General features: G+C 39.7%; 1 protein-coding gene across 2 annotated transcripts in view; it reads left to right on the top strand.

The window, feature by feature from the left end:
* Positions 1-22751, top strand: part of LOC143132185 (uncharacterized) — a 223345-nt gene that overhangs the window by 16528 nt on the left and 184066 nt on the right. For both annotated transcript variants that reach the window (XM_076291544.1, XM_076291545.1), the window contains exons 4-14: positions 11441-11531; positions 12645-12758; positions 14420-14533; positions 15675-15788; positions 16928-17041; positions 17855-18028; positions 18368-18550; positions 19274-19447; positions 20518-20691; positions 20800-20973; positions 21225-21398. In XM_076291544.1, the coding sequence (XP_076147659.1) occupies positions 11441-11531; positions 12645-12758; positions 14420-14533; positions 15675-15788; positions 16928-17041; positions 17855-18028; positions 18368-18550; positions 19274-19447; positions 20518-20691; positions 20800-20973; positions 21225-21398 (1600 nt within the window). The remainder of the gene's footprint in view (positions 1-11440; positions 11532-12644; positions 12759-14419; positions 14534-15674; positions 15789-16927; positions 17042-17854; positions 18029-18367; positions 18551-19273; positions 19448-20517; positions 20692-20799; positions 20974-21224; positions 21399-22751) is intronic.

Raw genomic sequence — 22751 nt, 5'->3', positions numbered from 1 at the left:
TGTCGGAACTGGCCATTGTAAGCTACTAAAAATAAACTTCCAAAACTAACGAAAAATATTTATCTTCTTTCAGTTAATTCAAAAGTTTCCAAAAAGTTAAAAACAGATTACATGATGCGCGTTACTGACATAATGTGCAAATAATATAGCCTAGATATTCCAATATATTTGAATACATGTGTTTATTTTAGAGGGGATATTCAAACGTCATTTTTGAGCAATTTTGACAGCCCTAGTCCACTGTAGGCTACGCCAATCGTCTATTAACACCTTCCACCTAACCCCGGTGAGTGGGGGTCGCTATAATGCGTGTAAAATAGCACCATTGAGTAGCCTATGCGAAATAGCCTTAAAATCGTTCCTGCACCACTCTCTTGACAGGCTATGGACAACAGGCTGGTTGAAACAATAGCAAAGTATGCATATGTTGCATACTTTTTGTGCACTTTCAGTCACACACTACGCCTAAATTACATCCGTCGTTTGACTCCTGAACAGTTTACGTAACTCCGAAGGTTAATTGCGTTAACCCAAACTAAAAGGAAAAACACTTTCCTTTGTTTTTATAAACATAAATTATATTTCGTGTTGACATCAGGCCGTTAAAAAAACGAGATATAGCCTATCCATCCAGAAGCGCGCATTAGCCGACAGTAAGTGTAGGCAGTGGTTCTCAAACTTTGCCATATCCTACACTGGTGTAAAAGGCGTGTATGGTATCATATTTTTTGTAAAGGTCAGCCAGGGATATTCTTAGGCCTATGAATGGTGTGCCTTCTCACAAAAGCATAGTCACTGGGCTCAGCTAGATCAGCTCAGCTTTCTCCTTCACCATCCTGTGAGCCTATGAGGCAGTCACGTCGTCAGTGGATTATTTGTCACATTATTAATCACATATGATTATTTGTGAAATTGTGCAAACAGGTGCAACACATTTGAAAAGGAAGGACTGGTAGCATGCAAGCTCCCGGGAAAGATTGATTTAAGAACGTTATCACAGTGTGTCTTCGTGGCGCAAAGCAGCGCGGGCGGAAGACAGCGACAATTGGCAGGGGAGGGTCATGTCTTTTTTGACAATTCTGTTGGAGGGTCATTGAACAATTTCTAGCAGGCAAGACAGGGTCATGCAACTTTTTAATGAAGCACTCAAAATCCCTCCAGTGGCCCCTTCAATAAATAACGAACAGTCCCTGCTGCTGGGCTATATGTCTTGGTCATGTCTGTTAACAACTCATTGCCGTCAAGCGCGTCGCGGTTGCATCCATTACAAACATGCAATGTGAACGTCTGGAATTGGGGAGAGCACTAAATGCTCTAATGAATAAGCACGAAGTCAAACCTTTAAATGAAAAACACTCTTTAATAATCAAAAAAATTAACGCTAATGAAGTAAACTTGTGACCATCAAAAATCGTAACTCTGTGATAACAGGACGTAACAGGAAGGCATTTGGCTGAGCAACGGAGGCTAATATGCTCTATATTTTGTCCAAATGATGTCTGTCTATCATCGTTGCACTCTGAGAAAACCAGGGGCCTCATTTATAAAAGGGTTGCGTAGAAACCATCCTTCATTTGATCTTAGATCATTTCTGAAATGATCGTACGTGTGATTCAGAGAACACGAACGTACGCACAAAAAAACGTGCGTTCGCCACCCTTCCGTTTGCCCATTATAAATCACAAATGAACGTCAACTTGTGCGCAGCCGGATGGTTTTAGCAGGGTTCCCACGGGTCCTTGAAATCCTTGAAAGTTTGTGAATCTGAAAAAAATGATTTAAGGCCCTTGAAAGTTTTTGAAAAGAGACATAAATAAATAGAGATCCTTGAAAGTCCTTGAATTTCTTTTTGAGGAAAAAAAATCCATACAATTACGTACAATTCCGCTTGTTAACATGTACACGGCCAGCATGATTTCTGCGTTTCCCGCGTGTTGCCCAAATATTTAATTTAACATTCTGATGAATAAACCGACAGGTTCATGGTAACGAGTTTAACTTGTTTAGGACAAGTTTATTTCAGTTCAGTTTTATGCAAAATACAAACATGAAAAATAGAATATGCCTACCATCTGTCATATGACAAAAAATAAAATAAAACTGCGACAAGGTATCCTTGGTCTGTTGAGGTAACATGGTTTAACCATGCCCACGCTTGAAATTTATCGACTACAGCATAATCCGTTATGGTACAGTAGGCTACTGTACGTTTCCAATATGACCCAGGGTAATATGCTGATTTAGTCTACAAAACAGAGGACTAAATTAAGCGTGATATGTCACGTAGCCTTAACGTTTCTTTTAGGATAGGCTATGTTTTTGCTTAAAAAGTAGCCTAGTTCGCCGGTCATTATTCATTCATTCTGCATATCTTTGCTATCGTTTTCTTTCAATAATGTCCAATGGCTTAAACATTGTCCTTTATTGTTTACTTTAGGCCTACCTTTATATTCTAGCCTACATTATTCAACTCACGTACTGTCATATGATCTTTAGTTTTACTAAATTGTGCTCTCGTTTTACTATATTGTGCACTCGTTTTACTAAATCGTACGCTCGTTTTACTAAATTGTGCGCTCGGTTTACTAAATCGTGTGCACAATTTACTATATTGTGCTCTCATTTTACTATAGTGTGCGCTCATTTTACTAAATTGAGCACTCATTTTAAGCATAGTAAAACGAGGGCACAATTTATTAAACGAGTGCACTATTTACTAAAACGAGCGCACGATTTACTAAAACGAGGGCACGATTTATTAAAACGAGAGCACAATTTGTGAACATGGTTATAGAACATTGTGTGCACGATCTACTTAAACGTGGCCACAATTTGTAAAACGTGCACTCAATATTGTCTTGACACATGTAAACATGAGCACGTTATAGTATATTCGAGATCTCGATCTATTAAACGCACCCACGAATAATTAAAACGTGGGCTCGAAGAAATTAAATTGTGTCCACAAAAACGTAGTGTGGTGTCAAGGGGTATCCCCGGGAATGACGTCGGGAGGTGTGTCGCGTGACGTAGGGGGAATCTCATTGATTGCAGTGCACCTGGATATAGCCCCGGTAGGCTAGGCCTATAGGTGGGAAAGCAGATGATTGTGTGTGTTTGCACAGGCCCCTTGCCATCTTCGTCCAGCTGAATGTTTGCCGAAGTTTTGAGTGTTTGTTGAGGTCCAAGTTTATGCAGAGCTGTGGTGTTTATCGCGAACGGTGTGAGCTACATACTGGCATGAGAAGTTGAGCATCGTGTACGCCACTGATTATGTCTCCCGTTTCATAGTCCATATCAAAGCTTACTGCGTTGTGTGCATCATATTGGTGTGCGGGTGGGTTATATGGTGAGGCCCATCGGGCGCTAGAGGGAACCTTATTGTATTGGGTGGGTATTACTACTAATACGCAGTAGCCTATTTACCAACAGCAGTAGGTCTACGTGTTGTAATTGTTTGGGAGCTTGTCGCTATGTGTGCTTCGATTGCCTTTGCCTTAGACCTCACAGTTAACGTAGGCTTTAGTCAACAATCCAGGAGGTAGTGGAAACTGGTCATTACAACAGAGCCCGAGTAGCCTATGTAGCCTAGTAGAATTTCCTCATTATGGGTGGCGGTTGACACCACAGGTGACCTTGCTACAAAGAGTAGAAATCCGCTATAAACCATCCTGACCACCTAAAGGCTTTAATTAGCTGCCTGCGGTTATCATCACATTACCAATATGAACTGTCGCAGACAGCTGTAGGCCTAGTCCATGCCAAGGTAACACGAAGTTGCCACCACAGCACAGCGAGCGGTGAGAAAATGTCGGGAATTACTAAATGTGAGCACGAAATACATATTTCGAGAGCTCAATTTAGGCCTACAACGGGGTCACGTTTTATTAATTCGAGGGCTCAATTAAAGGAAAACGTGCTCACAAATTATCACGACCAGAAAAAATATCACTTAAAGTGAGCTTTCCCGGGCTCCATAGTGTAGGGTTTTCCAGGCTCCATTTCTTTTTACGAGACACCCTACTCACTTGAGACATTTGCCGGTTGTTTGGGTTGTTGCAGCGTCGTTGCAGCGTTACTGGAAAAATACAAATCAAAGTTGCATGATACCGCGTGATCCCGCGCGCGGACCACGAGGGAAGCTGGCCAAATCGAAGCACTGCTGTAAAAATAGGGATGAAATAGATCTGCATAAAGAGGCATGTCATTGACATATCGATGAGCATACATATAGATAGATAGATAGATAGATAGATACTTTATTGATCCCCAAGGGGAAATTCAAGCAACCAACATAGCATAGAAAAACATAGCAACCGATCAACAACAGCGGAATAAATAACAGGTGAAAACAGTAAAACCGTTACAGGTGGTCCAGAACGCTGTGTCCTCCTCTACCTCCTTCTCTACTTCCCTCTCTTTCCTCCTCTACCTCCTTCTCCACTTCACTCTCTTTCCTCCTCTACCTCCTCTTCTACTACTTCTTCTCCTACCATACTTGACTACCTTAGTTGAATACTCCATTACATTTAATCATAGGCTATTGCAATGTAATACCATTGTTAGCTGTGTTTATATTGCCATCATGCCATATCAGTGTAAAATGTAGCTCAAATGAAAAAAGACTTTAGCATTCCCAAAAGTATAAGCAGGGAGTCCCAAAAATATATTTTGAACTCTGAACTCTGTGTCTGCATACACAGCTCAAGTTGTGAACAAGCAATATCCTACAAATAATTTAAAGTTCTCAAACTATGAGAGTTTTATGAAGTGCTGGTAAAAACATCTGAAATGACCACCATTCTAATGAATACACTCACCTGATGAGAACTTTGTGAACTTGTGAACTATGAACATTTGAACGAGTGAATAAAAAATAGAAATAATTATCCCAGAAAGTCCCAGAAATATGACTTGAATATAAGTTAGTTAGTTATTAACAATTAATTGATAAACTTTTAGAATACTTTGAGCAGTGATGCAGTCAGCATAGGCCTCTTACAGACTCCACTTACTCCACTTAAGACTGGCCATAGAGAATGAATGGGGGAAATTACAGAGGTTATAGTTTGACGATGTCGTACTCCCGTGTGGGCCGGATGCTATATACCATGGACATGTTTTGGGGGGCCATCCAAAATGAGGTGGCGGGCCGTAGTTTGGGGACCACTGCTCTAGTACTAGAGTTGACAGATGCAGTGGCTACAGTCTCCTCTGCACTGGAGCTTAAATGGTATTCTATTGGTATGTGTAACAGAACGCCAAATAAGAACAGGCTACACTGTGTTGATTATACAAACTGTGCTATTGTTGACGATCCCACTGATTACAACTATGCCTTCTTGTGCCTTGTAGAACTTTGATACTTTTGAGAAACTAAGCATCTTAACTAACTGGACTGTTGATCAATCCTGTAAAGGAAAATGTCAACATGTAGAAATATAGACATGACTTTGGACTTTGCTGAACATTGGCCCCCATTACAGTTATTATACCTTAGAATCTCCTCCTTATAGGACTGATATGAGAGAAGGAAGGGCCGAAAGAGACATTCACTTTACAGACTCCATTTTAACAGGATTACTGTGGAAGTACTTTAGCTAAACTTAATTTGAAAACCTTAAGAAGGCTTATGTGTGATAGAGACATGTTCAGGTGTGTGTGAGAGCACACAGTGATTGATTTATTTAGTAAGGGTTTATCGTCAGGGGGAAGATTGCTACAAAATGGCGGCATAGTGGTATCTGTACTAAATGGTGAGTTACTCATTTATTCACATTTCTCCCAGGTGTAGACCTACATTGATTATGATTGTGTTAAGCAAAACAAGTGAAACAGGTTAGAATTAAAAGAGAAAAAAGGCTAAAACAAAACAGTGAACATAAGAATTAGGCGGGAAAGGAGTTCACAAGGATGCTTGTTAGTTGAAAGAGCAACATGATTCATGATGAAAAAGTAATAGTTATTTATTTAAAAAAAGAGTCAAGAGTTTACAGAAGTCTTTTGTTGATAATCGTGTTAAGATTGCCTGTAATTAGACTATATCATTGATCATATCTCAAAGTCACACTTCCCCTTCCCTACAATAATGGTTTCCTCCAAAAGTTAATAAATAATGGTACATAAATTATCTTGCTCACTATGCAAGAGGAATCAATAGTATGTTGCTGAAGTGGTTAGTAGAACTTAAATTCCTTTCTCAAACTTGTGAAAATGAGAAACAATAACATGCTTTGCTTTTTAGAAATACACCCATTGATTGCTCTGCAAGAATAGGCTAGTACCAAGAAAGAGAGAGAGAGGTCAGAAAAAGGAGAGAGTGATCTCCAGCCAGCTGTAGACCAGAAGAATTAAGAGACTTATCTCGAAGGGCAACCCTGCTTTATCCCAAAGCACATCTGAGTATGCACAACCCTACCAACTGGCCTGCAGATCATTGGTCAGTTGGTGTAAAGGTATAGGTGTGAGATTCACATACAGACTACAATGTAGCTCATAGTCTACAACTATGCACAGATACATTAGATTATAATGAAACTATGATCAGACTGCTGCCCACTTTACAAGTATTAATTCAAGACCAAACATGACTGTGTCATTCATTGCATATATTTACAGAGATTTTAGAAGTGACAATCAAACCAGTTTCTCTTTTTGGAGTGAATTGACTATGTTAATGAGTTACCCTTGGCACCCCTGTGTGGTGAGGAATGTTCTTTGTTTCAGATGGGGGTGGCCATTTGGCTGACTTGGTGCAAAGATCCTGGCCTTTATAGTACAGTCATAAAAATGATTTAGGGGATGGGGGGATGGGAGGCCCAAGGTTCTTCCTGTTTGTTGCAGCACAAAGTTCAGTCTGCCTGACTCAACATGCATTGATGTTCTTTAATTGAATGTTTTAAACATAGTGTTGTTGTGTGTCTTGATTGTGGCAATGTACATCTGTGTCTGAGATGAACCCTCACCATCACTGTCTCTAGATGTTCTTGTGTTAGCACAGCACCAGTCAGTGAGGGCATGGTGTCCTGTTTGCTGTGTCGTTGTTTCCATACCCTTAAATAGGGCTCTTTTGGAGTCCATTTTACTGCCGGTGTCATGCATCCCATCTGCTGTATTTCTGTTTCAGTTCTATTAATTTCAAATCAACAGATGTGCATCATTTGTTATGACATAACCTCAAAGTGCAGGTGCATGCCTGGATTTAAATGTAAAAATGTACTATTATCCTAATAACTATTATCCTCACTAATCTCCAAAATGAGTGAGCTGAGGCATTAGCAGTGAGAACAAGGAAGAAAGTTACTTATGGTCTCATGTTTGGCTTATGACCTTTGTCCTACCCTATCCTCCACCTCATTGTGATCTATGAGATAAATAATTAACATGCCACCATCCTAGATCAGACAACCTCAAAAGACCTTGTCCTTGTTGAACAAGGAGAACAAGCGTAATGCCTACATTTGCACAGGTTAACTGATATGAGACAGTGTACCATCAACGGTACACCCCCCCCCCCCCCCCCCCCCACACACACACACACACACACACACACACTCACACACCTCCCCCCAACATTCTAAATCAATTTAAGAGTTTGGCTCCAAAACACTATGTCTCCATTTTTAAAAAAACATTAAAAAGTAATGTTATTTAATTGTGTATTTCAGGTAATATCAATACAACAGCAGTTGTGTTGTTTTGATTGAGTAAAGATCAATCAAATAGCAATAACCCAATTACAGTTCCACTGAAATTACCTGGAAAACAAAATAAAAAAAATGGATGGAGGATATAGCGTTTTGGAACCAAACTCTTCAATTGTATGCATCATATTGCTATGTAGCATATTGCTATGTAGCATACACCATTTGAAAGCTTGGACTCCTGGGAATCCATACATGACAGCCTTTCATGTACAATCTGTATAGTGCTTTACATTGTCAGATTAATCTTACTATATCTCATTTCAATATAAGCAAAAATGCCCTCCTCCCCCTCCTCCACCTTTGGTGCTTCCCTACCTTCTAGCTGCAGTGTGTAGCCCTTAGCAATAAGTAGATGCAGCATATTAGGTCTTGAAATATTCACAAGAATCCATAGAAATATAATAGTTGTGCAGATGTAAAGTAAATCGTATACGAATTATAGTACATCATGTATAATAAATACATAATAAATATGACTAAAAAAGGATAAAAGGATGAAGTGAGGGCAGCTGTGTAGGGGGTAAAGTGCATCTGGGAGTCATATATTGCATCAAGGATGAAGTTACAAGTGAGTGTTTAGAGTCCGAATGGCTACAGGAATAAAACTGTCTCCGAGTCTGGATGTGTGTGCTTTTGCAGACCTGTAACGTCTGCCGGAAGGTAACAGTTCAAAGAAATGGTTAGCAGGGTGTGTTGAATCTTTGGTAATGTTCATGGCTCTGCGGTGGTAGCGTGTGTTTGCAATAGTGTCCAGGGAAGGCAGGGGGCGGCCAATGATCTTTTGTGCTGCCTTGATGACCCTCCATAGGACCTTCTTCTCTGCGGCTGAACACCCCGCGTACCATAGTGAGATGCCATACGAGAGTATACTTTCTATGGCAGCTTGGTAAAAGGCTAGCAACAGGTCGCTGTTCAGGTTGTTCTTCCTGAAGGTTCTTAGGAAATGAAGCCTCTGGGTTGCCTTTTTGGCGGTTGCGTTAGTGTTGGCTGTCCAGGTGAGGTCGTCGGAGATGAGGATGCCAAGGTACATGAAGAAGTGTACTCTCTCTGCAGGGTCGCCGTTGATGTAGATGGGTGGTGGATCATTTCCCTTCTTCCTCCTGAAGTCCAGTATGAGCTCTTTCGCCTTGGTGGTATTCAGAACAAGATTGTTCATTGGGCACCACTCTGTTAGTCGCAGAACTTCTCCTCTGTAAGCGGACTCATCACCCCCTGTTATGAGCCCCACCACAGTGGTATGCAAACTTCAAGATGGCAGTGGAGGGGTGGGATTAGGGCTGTGCGATATGGGAAAAAATGAATATCCCGATACATTTTCTCAATTTCACGATATACGATACATATCTCGATATTTTGAAATCTCCTTTAACGGACCCCATGAAATCACACTTTTACCCTTTACTGTTTTCACTACAATCTCTGCAGATTATATACCATTCTTGGTTAACTTCACAGGTGGTATCCATCTAAAACATTTTATATTTTCATAGTGATTAACCACAATTGATTTGAAATAAGACTATTTTTTATTCAAACAAAGCAGAAACAAAATTACAACAAATATTACATAGAACTGAACAGAAGTGCAATAAACTAAAGTGCAATGAAGTGCAAACGTTTTCATCATTTTGAAAACGATGCCGCTAAGGTCATTTGACGGGCTGCTGGTGGAGGGGTTTTGGCAGGTGTACATGATGTTCTTACAGGGTATCTACACATTTTCCAAGAGCAAATTTAAAGACTTTTAAGACCTTTTCAAGACATCTAAATAGAAAAATTAAGACTATACCACAGCAAAAAAATACATACGACAACTGTGTTATGCAATAGTTTTTTTTTTTCTACTAATTTTAACCTCCACCCCATTTTGGATGTCTACGGAAGTTACCAAATTGTGTGTGAATTACCTTCACAGCTATAAATGCCCAATTTTAGGGTCTGGGCTGCTTGCTTTTGAAGCTGGCTGTACATATTTGGTGTCTGTAGTAGCCTAGGCTACTTGCCAAAGACATGTGCACTGGACTGGATTCCCTTTAATATTTTTTTCAAAGTTAGACTAAGGTTTTTAAATATTTTAATAGGCCTACTTTATATAAAGTTAATCCACTACTTTACATTTTGCATACCAGTTGTATCTAAACCAACCAAAGCTTGACTGAAACATTGTAAAACCATTGACTTGTTTTAAATTAATTAAGAGACAAGTCCTCCTCGCATGATCCTGCTGAAAACTGTTGGTTTCATCTCAAACTCGCAGGTATTATGAACGCACATTTTTTTTTTATGTAGGCTAGCCAGTCGCAGACATTCAAAAAATATGCAGTTATATTTCACAACTTTTGCGATGTAGGCCTACTGGGAAACGCTGGCAAGCAAGCTGCTGACAGATATTACAGATATTATAACTATATTTATTTGCTAGGCCAGCAACACACACTGGAAACAGATCAACTTAACATGTATTTCCTCCTGATTTACGTTTTTTTTACGTTTGTTTTTCTGTCAGTCCGTGGTTCCTTCATAAATTGCGCAGCAAATTATCAGACGAGTGACAGAAGCACTGCGCATAATTTGACCAGCAGTCTTGCCGTCCATAGTTTGTGAAACGATGCTGCGTCCGAGCAAATTTTCTAGATGCCCAGTGTAACTCCAAAAAGGAGGACAAATGAGCGTCCGGCTTGAGGCTGCGCCGGACGCTGGACAGGGTTTTAATATGTCCGGGCCAGCCTAAATTCGAACGTATGGCCACCCTATTGCTAACTGGCTCTTAGGAACAAGCTGTTCGTCCATTTTAAACTCGCAGGAAAGGTGGAGACCGACTTTAACTACTATACTGCACACTGCTCTGGTACACCTGGAAAACCGTGCAAGTTATGTGAGGATGCTGTTTATTGACTACAGTTCAGCCTTCAATACAATCATCCCTCACCTACTACATAAAAAACTGCACAATCTTGGCCTCCCCCAATCCACTTGCTCTTGGATACTGGACTTTCTCACCAATCGCAAACAGGCTACAGCAAACACGCAAACAGTAGCCTAAGCCTTTTATTGTCAGTGTGCATTTGGGGTAACCAAAGGTATATGGGGAGTCTCCATAGGGCATTTTGCAAAATGCATGGAATTACCTTTACAAATAATTGCGTGAACTTCATCTTTTCTATATTGATCTAGTTTTACACACAGCTTCACAAGACCTCGTCAGTTGTTTCTCAAGTGACTCAAGTGCCTTAGAGGGCTGAAATGTGGTCAGTTCAAAGATGTTTGTAACCCGGTAGAAAGAAAAAACAATATTCTAGCCTCTGTAACTCTGTGCCAGTACTTCACAAGGTCACCAAGTACTGTTAGTGTTGGGAAAAAATGGTTTGAAAACAGCCAGGCAGTGACATTGCTACCCTCTGGGGGGCATGAATTTAAGGCTGGGTAGTTTAAAGATGGGTAATGGGTAATTATGACAAACTGGAATCTCAAGTTCAGAGTGATGCACTGATTTCATGAGAGTTCATTCATGTACATTAAAGAACAGATATATAAAGAAAAAAATATGACTACATTAAGATGATTATGTAAATCAACTGATAGTGTTAATGAACTTCATCTTGCTGATCCCAGCCAGGCTTTCTTGTGCCTTATAGAAAATTGGGTAAACTAAATACATTAACTGTTTCTCTCTGTGACCACCAGTTAAAGATGTTTGTCAGCGCTAACCTTAAGACACCTGTGTGTGACTACAGCCACTCCTGCCTCTGAGACAATGTCAGGGGAAGGTGAGAGAAGCACTGTATCAGAAATGAGTCGCTCCAAGGAGCACTCTGACTTTGAAAGGTAAGAGCTCCTTTGCAGCTTCATACAGTGGTTTTATCAACGTCTGTTGTTAGAGTGCAAACAGTGTTAGCTTGGCCACGCCCACCTAGATCTTCTTTCAGGGAGGTCTAGATCTGGAACATCATATCAGGCTAATCAGCGATGAGAGGGGAAGACGAAACCGAAACTTATTGCGATTAACAGACGCAGCAACACCTACAAATGTCAAAACATTTAGATAGTGGAAAAATGCAGAAATGTATACACAAAGGTAGAACCACATACATTAACTGACTGTTGATGCTGTTTATTGTCCGTTTGTAAATTTTAGGCGAAGTAGTAGGCGAAGGAGTCTGAATTTTTCATCAGTGTGTTAGCTTGAACAAAAAATCAAGTAGGCTAGCTTGTGAGTGGTATGTTTTTAGGAGCAGCATTGTTTAAACGTGCTACATGCAGTTTGTTTATTTAAAATATAAAATATAGAAAAAAGACCTAGAAATAGCGAGAGAAATTCAAGATAAGACATGGTGTGTTCAAGACAACTCAAACATTAGGCTACACATACCCCCTTTAACATGTGGGAGACAGAAAATGAAATCAGCCAGATGGATCATACAAATGTAGCATTTGAGAACATAAACCTCAGTCACCAGGATATTCAAGCAATCAGACCGGTTAGTGGAAACCAGCTATCATTGGCCAGCTTTTTCACTTTTTACCACATGTGATGCTTACAATCAAAAAGTCACTGGATGGTGACGTTGCAAGCTCACTGTTTTGTTTAAGACAACATGAACATTACACATACCCTCTTTAACATGTGGGAGAGAGACTATAAAATCAGCCAGATGGATTATGGTTACAGTGTAGCATTTGAGAGCATAAACCTGAGTCACCTGGATATTCAAGCCATCAGACCGGAGTGGTCCTTTACTCAAGACTCAACAAAACAAACCTACTTCAACTATCCTGTGAGACCATGTATTATCATAGAGATATGCCTAGGTCTGAAGAAAAAAAGTTACTTTGTTTGCCTTTTTTATGCCAGAGTGGTTTTGTTAACTATTGCCTATGTGTATGTGTTGATTTACTGTAATACGCGATGGCTCTTAAATGCTTCTTTCTGTGTCATAGTGTCAAGGAGAAGAGATCAGAGTCACCTACAGAGAGTTCTGTTTCCATGAAGAGTGATCGATCTAAAGGCAGCATGCCCGACTTCAGAGAGGGAGGGCCACTCTCTGAGCAAAGGTATACAGAGACACTCCTTTAATTTCACCTCCAGAGTAATATATATATATCATTCATATGGCTGGTCATTTTCAGACCACAGTTTAAACACCACAGCAACACAAACACTTGGAATGAACCATACAACAAATGTCTTCAGTTTTCTTCAGAGTGGATCATGTAAAAAATATGTACATTCGTAACCTACTGGGCAATCTCAAAACTGTCTGACAATTAACCTCAAGTTCAAACATATGATCTACATACTCAAATAGTTGAGATTGATGAAGCCAGTTTAAAGAGAGCAGTAGCCGTAGATATTCTGATTCAGAAAAAAATTTAAATCTCTACTTGACGTGATTTTGGAGTGGTGTGCTTTACTCTTTTGGCAGATATTGAAGGATATTCAACACTCTAGCTGGCGTGGAGCTGCTGATTTAAGCAATGATATGTTACAGTATTTCATGCCATAGTTTTCTCAGAGTGCAGACAGACTGTTAGCTTGAACAAAAAATCAAGTAGATTATCTGTCGTATATATTTTTTTAGGAGCAGCATTGCTTATAGGTGCTACATGCAATTTGTTTACTTAAAATATTAAACATTGAAAAACACCCTGGAAATAGCTAGCCTGGGGGGCCATCCTATATCATTGAAATGTATAGTCTGGCATCGAACCATTCACCTCGCTTAATCCAAGGGGCGGGCAGAGAATTGTCTTTCAAACTGCCTAGGCATGCAATAGGCCAGCGCTACGACCATATCCGTATTCGGTCGGCAAAACGGCAAATACATCCTTCTTCGAAAGGAATGACTTAAGTGCATTGTGTTGCTCAACTTTCAAAGAAAAGCACAAGTCCAACTTCTCCAAAGTTGACGCCAACGCCGATTCAAACAACCGCTCTTCGTTCGCCATAGCCACCTTCCTTGTTGTTCACCGTCGCAGGACTGTCGTTATCCTGTTAAGCCCGCCTTAAGACTCTCTAACAAAATAGAGCACTGTGATTGGATGAGGTCCACGGCGTCAGCCAATAGAAATCCCTATGGTTTGATACTAGACGTACAGGCTGAGCAAATTAATTTGCCGCCGCTAGGGTGCGTCTAGATTTCTAGGCTAGGAAATAGCAACAGTATTTCAATAAATAACCATTTTAAGGTAATATCTAAAACACCTCTACTCTTTGTTGCCCATTTCTCCACTAAAGTTAGCATAGAAAGCAGCTGTCACAGGGCCAGCTTTTTTGTAATAACAGTATTTACCACGTGATGCTTACAATGAAAGTCACTGGATGGTGACATCGGAAGAGCACTGTTTTGTTTCACAGAACTTGATCGTTACACATACCTCCTTTAACATGTGGGAGAGAGAATCTGAAATCAGCCAGATGGATCATGGTGTAGCATTTGAGAGCATAAACTTGAGTCCAAACAGGATTGTCAAACAATCAGAGCAGCTAGTGGTCCTTTACTCAAGACTCAACAGAACAAACTAACTTCAACTTTCCAGTGAGACCGTGTCATATCATAGAAATGTAGCACGCTTTGAAGAAGAAAGTTCCTTTTTTGCCTCTCTTACTGTATGTCATAGTGGGAATATTGTGTCCTGGTTCACTGTAGCATATGTGTATGTGTTAAGTCACTGCTATGTTCAAGGGCTCTTAAATGCTTCTTTCTGTGTCATAGTGTCAAGGAGAAGAGATCAGAGTCACCTACAGAGAGTTCTGTGTCCATGAAGAGTGATCGATCTAAAGGCAGCATGCCCGACTTCAGAGAGGGAGGGCCACTCTCTGAGCAAAGGTATACAGAGACACTCCTTTAATTTCACCTCCAGAGTAATATATATATATATCATTCATAATGCTGGTCATTTTCAGACCACAGTTTAAACACCACAGCAACACAAACACTTGGAATGAACCATACAACAAATGTCTTCAGTTTTCTTCAGAGTGGGTCATGTAAAAAATATGTACATTCGTAACCTACTGGGCAATATCAAAACTGTCTGACAATTAACCTCAAGTTCAAACATATGATCTACATACTCAGATAGTTGAGATTGATGAAGTCAGTTTAAAGAGAGCAGTAGCCTTGGATATTCTGATTCAGAAAAAAATGGAAATCTTTGAGCGATGTGATTTTGGAGTGGTGTGCTTTACTCTTTTGGCAGATATTGAAGGATATTCAACGCTCTAGCTGGCGTGGAGCTGCTGATTTAAGCAATGATATGTTACAGTATTTCATGCCATAGTTTTCTCAGAGTGCAGACAGACTGTTAGCTTGAACAAAAAATCAAGTAGATTATCTGTCGTATAACATTTTTTTTAGGAGCAGCATTGCTTAAAGGTGCTACATGCAATGTGTTTATTTAAAATATATAACATTGAAGAGCGATCTGGAAATAGCAACAGAATTTGAAAAGACAACATATCAAAACACCTGTACTCTGTGTTGCCCAGTTATCCACTAAAGTTAGCCTGGAAACCAGCTATCATTGGCCAGCTTTTTCACTTTTTACCACATGTGATGCTTACAATCAAAAAGTCACTGGATGGTGACGTTGCAAGCTCACTGTTTTGTTTAAGACAACATGAACATTACACATACCCTCTTTAACATGTGGGAGAGAGAATATGAAATCAGCCAGATGGATTATGGTTACAGTGTAGCATTTGAGAGCATAAACCTGAGTCACCAGGATATTCAAGCAATCAGACCGGAGTGGTCCTTTACTCAAGACTCAACAAAATAAACCTACTTCAACTATCCTGTGAGACCATGTACAGTATTATCATAGAGATATGCCTAGGTCTGAAGAAAAAAAGTTACTTTGTTTGCCTTTCTTATGCCAGAGTGGTTTTGTTAACTATTGCCTATGTGTATGTGTTGATTTACTGTAATACGCGATGGCTCTTAAATGCTTCTTTCTGTGTCATAGTGTCAAGGAGAAGAGATCAGAGTCACCTACAGAGAGTTCTGTGTCCATGAAGAGTGATCGATCTAAAGGCAGCATGCCCGACTTCAGAGAGGGAGGGCCACTCTCTGAGCAAAGGTATACAGAGACACTCCTTTAATTTCACCTCCAGAGTTATATATATATATCATTCATAATGCAGGTCATTTTCAGACCACAGTTTAAACACCACAGCAACACAAACACTTGGAATGAACCATACAACAAATGTCTTCAGTTTTCTTCAGAGTGGGTCATGTAAAAAATATGTACATTCGTAACCTACTGGGCAATATCAAAACTGTCTGACAATTAACCTCAAGTTCAAACATATGATCTACATACTCAGATAGTTGAGATTGATGAAGTCAGTTTAAAGAGAGCAGTAGCCTTGGATATTCTGATTCAGAAAAAAATGGAAATCTTTGAGCGATGTGATTTTGGAGTGGTGTGCTTTACTCTTTTGGCAGATATTGAAGGATATTCAACGCTCTAGCTGGCGTGGAGCTGCTGATTTAAGCAATGATATGTTACAGTATTTCATGCCATAGTTTTCTCAGAGTGCAGACAGACTGTTAGCTTGAACAAAAAATCAAGTAGATTATCTGTCGTATAACATTTTTTTTAGGAGCAGCATTGCTTAAAGGTGCTACATGCAATGTGTTTATTTAAAATATATAACATTGAAGAGCGATCTGGAAATAGCAACAGAATTTGAAAAGACAACATATCAAAACACCTGTACTCTGTGTTGCCCAGTTATCCACTAAAGTTAGCCTGGAAACCAGCTATCATTGGCCAGCTTTTTCACTTTTTACCACATGTGATGCTTACAATCAAAAAGTCACTGGATGGTGACGTTACAAGCTCACTGTTTTGTTTAAGACAACATGAACATTACACATACCCTCTTTAACATGTGGGAGAGAGAATATGAAATCAGCCAGATGGATTATGGTTACAGTGTAGCATTTGAGAGCATAAACCTGAGTCACCAGGATATTCAAGCAATCAGACCGGAGTGGTCCTTTACTCAAGACTCAACAAAATAAACCTACTTCAACTATCCTGTGAGACCATGTACAGTATTATCATAGAGATATGCCTAGGTCTGAAGAAAAAAAGTTACTTTGTTTGCCTTTCTTATGCCAGAGTGGTTTTGTTAACTATTGCCTATGTGTATGTGTTGATTTACTGTAATACGCGATGGCTCTTAAATGCTTCTTTCTATGTCATAGTGTCAAGGAGAAGAGATCAGAGTCACCTACAGAGAGTTCTGTGTCCATGAAGAGTGATCGATCTAAAGGCAGCATGCCCGACTTCAGAGAGGGAGGGCCACTCTCTGAGCAAAGGTATACAGAGACACTCCTTTAATTTCACCTCCAGAGTAATATATATATATCATTCATATGGCTGGTCATTTTCAGACCACAGTTTAAACACCACAGCAACACAAACACTTGGAATGAACCATACAACAAATGTCTTCAGTTTTCTTCAGAGTGGATCATGTAAAAAATATGTACATTCGTAACCTACTGGGCAATATCAAAACTGTCTGACAATTAACCTCAAGTTCAAACATCTACATACTCAGATAGTTGAGATTGATGAAGTCAGTTTAAAGAGATATTCCACCATTTGGGGTATTAGGCTACACTAATTTTCCTACTCCCTCCTCCAGTTCATCCAGCTGTTCTCTGAGTCTGGCAATACCACTTTTAACTCTAGCCTAGCATAGATCATTGAATTGGACTAGACCATTAGCATCTCGCCTGCTAGCACCAAGTTTAAAAGTGATTAAGATTTCTGGTAATTTTCCCATTTAAAACTTGTCTCTTCTCAAGTTAGAAAGTGTAATAAGACTAACGGAAAATGAAACGTGGTGATTTTCTAGGCTGATTTGACATGGAACTATACTCTCATTCCGGTGTAATAATCAAGATAAGTTGTTAACATACCATGGGCACAGCAGCACAATGATATCACGCAGCACCTGAAAATAGGCCTTCCAGGAACAAGTTTGACCTGCAGCAGATTATTACTCCACAGCGGATTATGCAGCAGATTATTATGACCCTCTACTACTGCCTAAGAAGCACATGTTTTGCTTTTCTATAGGTCTTAGGTAAAAAAATACAGTGTCCTCCTCTTTGTCTCTCCAGGCTTAATGACGCCAGCATAACAGCAGACGGCTGTGGTGCTCTTGCTTCAGCTCTGACATCAAATCCCTCACACCTGATAGAGCTGAATCTGAGTGGGATCAAACTAGGAGACGCAGGGGTGAAGCACATCGCTGATATGCTGCATAATCCAGACTGTAAACTACAGAAACTGCTGTAAGAAAACTGACAATGAATGTATGATATAGTGAAATTCACTAAACTATTGAACAAACTAGGAGACTGAGCGTGAATATCTCTTCACTTCTGAGAAATATTTTGCCTAAAGTACAGAAACTGCTCTAAATTAATACTGATCCTATCCACTTTTTCAAATTCCAAGAATATTTTTTATAGATGTTGTTTTTATAGTAATTAGTCCAAAACAAAATACATGGTCAGATGCAAATGCTAATTTGTAACTACCTCCTAAGGCACATTAACATGTCCAACTCTTCATTGTTTTCATCATATGCTTTTGTAGCATTAATTCTAAATCTCCTCTGTTTACTCTAGACTATCTGACTGTGGTGTAACAGCTGAAGGATACGCAGCTCTTGTTTCAGCTCTAACACCAGAGCACTCACACCTGGTAGAGCTGGATTTGAGAGGGAACGACCCTGGAGACTCAGGAGTGAAGCTGATCTCTGATTTACATAATTTAGTCAATGATAAAAAATGTAAACTTCAGGCCCTGAGGTGAGACAACTTCACAGAGGACCATAAGATTTATTCAGCAATGGCTGAATTGTATTTGCTTAAACAACTCTATATGATGCATTAATCAAGACCAGAAATACGTTCTATCAAACTTTGTAGTACTAGCACGGATTTCCAGATCTGACTGAAGAAATTAGAGCTAATCATTTTAAGTTCTGTTATTTCAGTAAATAGGCTGTTCTGTAACTTCAGTCATTTCTTTGCTGATTTCTCAATTTTGTTGTCGCATTTTTCTCTATAGAGCTCCCCCTACACCTTTGGGGTGCATATTTCACAACCGTCTCTTTTGTCTTTGCTGGCTCTGCCATGATGAGCATCTACAAAATGAAGCCATCTTATAGCTAGCCGGCATGGCTAACCGGTGCTTGAGGGGGGCTTGTGTATGTCCAGAAACTTTTAAGCATTTCGTGTTTCTCACTCGTTCTTGCTTCAGGACTTCCTGATTCATACACTGCGGCACACTATAGTGCAGATCTTACAAGGACTGGTTTTCCGCTATAGGGGGAGCAGGGGAAGCCGCTACTATTGCCAGCCTTCACAATCATTTCTAAACTGTTTTCAACTGATTAAGTTGAAAATGTTACATAGGGGACCTTGAACAGTTAGTCATGTTCATGAACTAACCTGGGAACACCCACTGACCATGAAGGAGCAGCTGTGGCATAAATATATTTCAACAGCAATTGATGTCTCTCTCTACAGGTTGCTGAAGAGTGATGCTGCAGAGAAAGCCTCTGTGTATCTGACGTCAGTTCTAGGTACAAACCCCTTATGTCTCGCAGAGCTGAATCTCAGTGAGAAGAAACTAGGAGACTCAGGAGTGAAGCAGCTCTGTGCTCTACTGGAGGATTCACACTGCAAACTGAAGAAACTTACGTTGGTGGTTTAATTTGTTTCAGCATTTGTAAAATGTAAAATCTTATACAAATATAATGAACGCAGAAGACTTCGTTTTTATCCCAATTTACAAACCAAACTAAACAAAAAACACCTCATTTTAGAATAGCTATCAATACTGATGAGATGTACTATAGTTAGGGCTGTCAAACAATTATTGTGGGCAGCCGTGGCCCACTGGTTAGCACTCTGGACTTGTAACCGGAGGGTTGCCGGCTCGAGCCCCGACCAGTGGGCCGCGGCTGAAGTGCCCTTGAGCAAGGCACCTAACCCCTCACTGCTCCCCGAGCGCCGCCGTTGAAGCAGGCAGCTCACTGCGCCGGGATTAGTGTGTGCTTCACCTCACTGTGTGCTGTTTGTGTTTCACTAATTCACCGATTGGGTTAAATGCAGAGACCAAATTTCCCTCACGGGATCAAAAAAGTATATATACTTATACTTATCATTAAAAAAATGCTATTTGGGAAGAGTTTTGCTCATGACCCTTAGCTAATCTACTGTTTGCGATTCAATCAACCATTTCAAATTCAGTCATATTGTATTAACTTATATCACTTCCAACTTATTTATCAGGTGAAACTAAACCATTAGCTACCCCAACATTTTGTATTGTTGTATTGTTTTATTATGTAAGTCGCTTTGGACAAAAGTGTCTGCTAAATTCCATAACCATAACCATAACATGGAGAGCTGAACATTCAGAATATTCTAAAACCATGAATTTTAATGTTGTTTCCTAAGTTTATGTATGGAGTCAGTGGATGCCACCCACCTCATTTCACTACCATCTTTCAGTCTAAGAATGAGAATGAACATGAAGTTTATTGATACTTGTAGCACTTGTACATATAATATGTATTCTTTTTATGCCTGCATGATGTATGTATGGAACTTTGAGGTCCATACCATGGCAGTTTATGATGAATACATGTACCTGTACATGTTACAGTTCTTTGTTCTTATTTGCTTGTTTATCTAATTTTTTTAATATTGTTTTTTAAAACAATATAAAAAACTTATTTCGTTCCCTGCTCTCTTTGTCCCTACAGACTTAATGATGGCAACATAACAGGTGAGGGCTGTAGTGCTCTCATGTCCGCTTTGACATCAAACCCCTCACACCTGGTGGAGCTGAATCTTAGTGGGAATAAACTAGGAGACTCAGGAGTGAAATACATCTCTGCTCTGCTAAAAGATCCACTCTGTAAACTGAAGAAACTGGAGTGAGTTGTATAATAGAGTGAAATAGTACTCGACCATTAGCAATATTTAAAGAAGCTGGAACATATTTTAAATGCTCATCATTGCAATTGTTATTTATCTTTCTACAGGCTTCATAACATCAGCATAACAGATGAGGGTTGTGCTGCTTTGACTTCATCTCTGACATCAAACCCCTCACACCTGATAGAGCTGAATCTGAGTGGGAATAAGCTAGGAGACTCTGGAGTGAAGCACATTTCTGCTCTACTAGAGAGTCCAGATTGTGAACTACAGAAATTGCTGTAAGTAAACTGACAGTTATTGCATGATGAAGTGAAATACACCAAACAGATTGCCACAAACTAGTGAGAACAAACTAGGAGATTTAGTGTGCAGATCTTTTTGCTCTGCCGAGAAATCCTACACTTAAGCTACAGAAAGTGCTGTAAAGAAATGCTGAAAAATGGAGATTGAATAGGGTTATTTATCAAAGCAATTGCTATCTATCTATCTATTGATCTATCTATCTATCTATCTATCTATCTATCTACAGGATTAACGACAGTGGTTTAACAGAAAAAGGCTGTGGTGATCTTGCTTCAGCTCTCAGATCAAAGCCAAAACATCTGACAGAGCTGGACTTGAGTGTGAATAAACTAGGAGACTCAGGAGTGAAGCACATCTCTGTTCTATTAAAGAATACTTTCTGTAAACTGCAGAGACTGCGGTAAGTAAAATCAAAATATTTGTCTGATGTAGTGAATTACACTAAAGAGACACCTCAACCTCAAGACCAAGTCATTGAGCTACATATTCTATAAAGAACAGTAGCATCCAATAAAGGAACAATGCCAGTATCCCCATTTAAACACACTTTTCTTGAATAATTGCCATTTTATTCTGCATCCTTCATGTGTAAATGGTACAGAAGTGGTGCAAGGGGTCCATAATGCTGGCAGCTTCGGTAAGAAAAAGAAAATGCACACTAGGGCAATTTAAATGTTCGGCAAAGTCTAAAGTCTACCTAAAGCTTGCTTAATAACTTTGCAAAATCTATTTACAAATGTAATACCATGAGGCAGATTCCGAGCACAAACATTGGTGTTTGGTGGTCAGCTAAAAGTTGTCTTACGTCAAATGATGCTGTTAGTTCATGCATGAGAAAATTGCTTATAGACTGACTTTGCCAGCATTTGAATTAGGGCCCTAGATATCAGAGCCAGTCCTCACCATGCCCAAAGAGAAATTCTGTGAGTGGCCTTTCTAGCTGACCTGGCCGTGTAAACTAGGGGTGTAACGGTACACAGAAGTCATGGTTCGGTTCATAACTCGGTTCGGACATCACGGTTCGGTACGAGTTCGGTACAATGGAGGGAAAAGCAAAACAAAAATGCAGAAAGCAATTTTTTTTTATTGTGCATGTCTCAGGCTGTACCACCTAGTGTCATACAGTCTTTTCCCTGAGCTATCTGCAACAGCCTGAAGTGTGTAAGATGTAGGCTAAACAGTACAATAAGTACCCAGACTCCATCTGTAACTTGTAAACACAATAAGACAATCAGCTATAAAACTGAAAATAGGCCTACAGCATTTCTTATTTCTGAAAGTGCAAATGACGTAGAATAATGATTTTTAAAAATCCACTTAAGCAAGACCTTCAACATCTGTGTTTAGTTGTATATGGAAGGGTCTACAATTTGCCTCAATATTTTTCAGTGTGTGTACAGTAATTATCAAGCCTACTAACTGTGAACATATCACACTATTTTGCCTTATTTTAAAAAACGAAATCGCTCCTTTCATTTCATAAACCGACAACAACTAGAAGTCACGTGACTTTGCCCTTCGACGTTAACTCACATAGACTGTTCTATATACAGTCTATGTTAACTCACCGTAGCATGGTTTGTTTATTAGCCTGGTTAGCGTTGTCACTTTCTTTTACTGTCTATGCACTAAACACTACAAGCTCCCCATGTGAGAAGTTACAAGTTACCCCAACATAAAGGTAATTACCACGCGATTTACATAGCTTTCTGTCATTACGAAATCATTTAATTTAAGCCATATGTTTTGGCCC

The sequence above is a fragment of the Alosa pseudoharengus genome, unplaced genomic scaffold (assembly GCF_046254945.1).
Source record: "Alosa pseudoharengus isolate Yale_2024_CS ecotype anadromous, Long Island Sound unplaced genomic scaffold, YU_APseudo_1.1 YU_APseudo_1.1_scf_19, whole genome shotgun sequence".
In the NCBI taxonomy this organism is placed as follows: Eukaryota; Metazoa; Chordata; class Actinopteri; order Clupeiformes; family Clupeidae; genus Alosa; species Alosa pseudoharengus.
The sequence above is the reverse complement of the archived record's forward strand: the minus strand, read 5'-3'. Positions and strand labels throughout refer to the sequence as shown.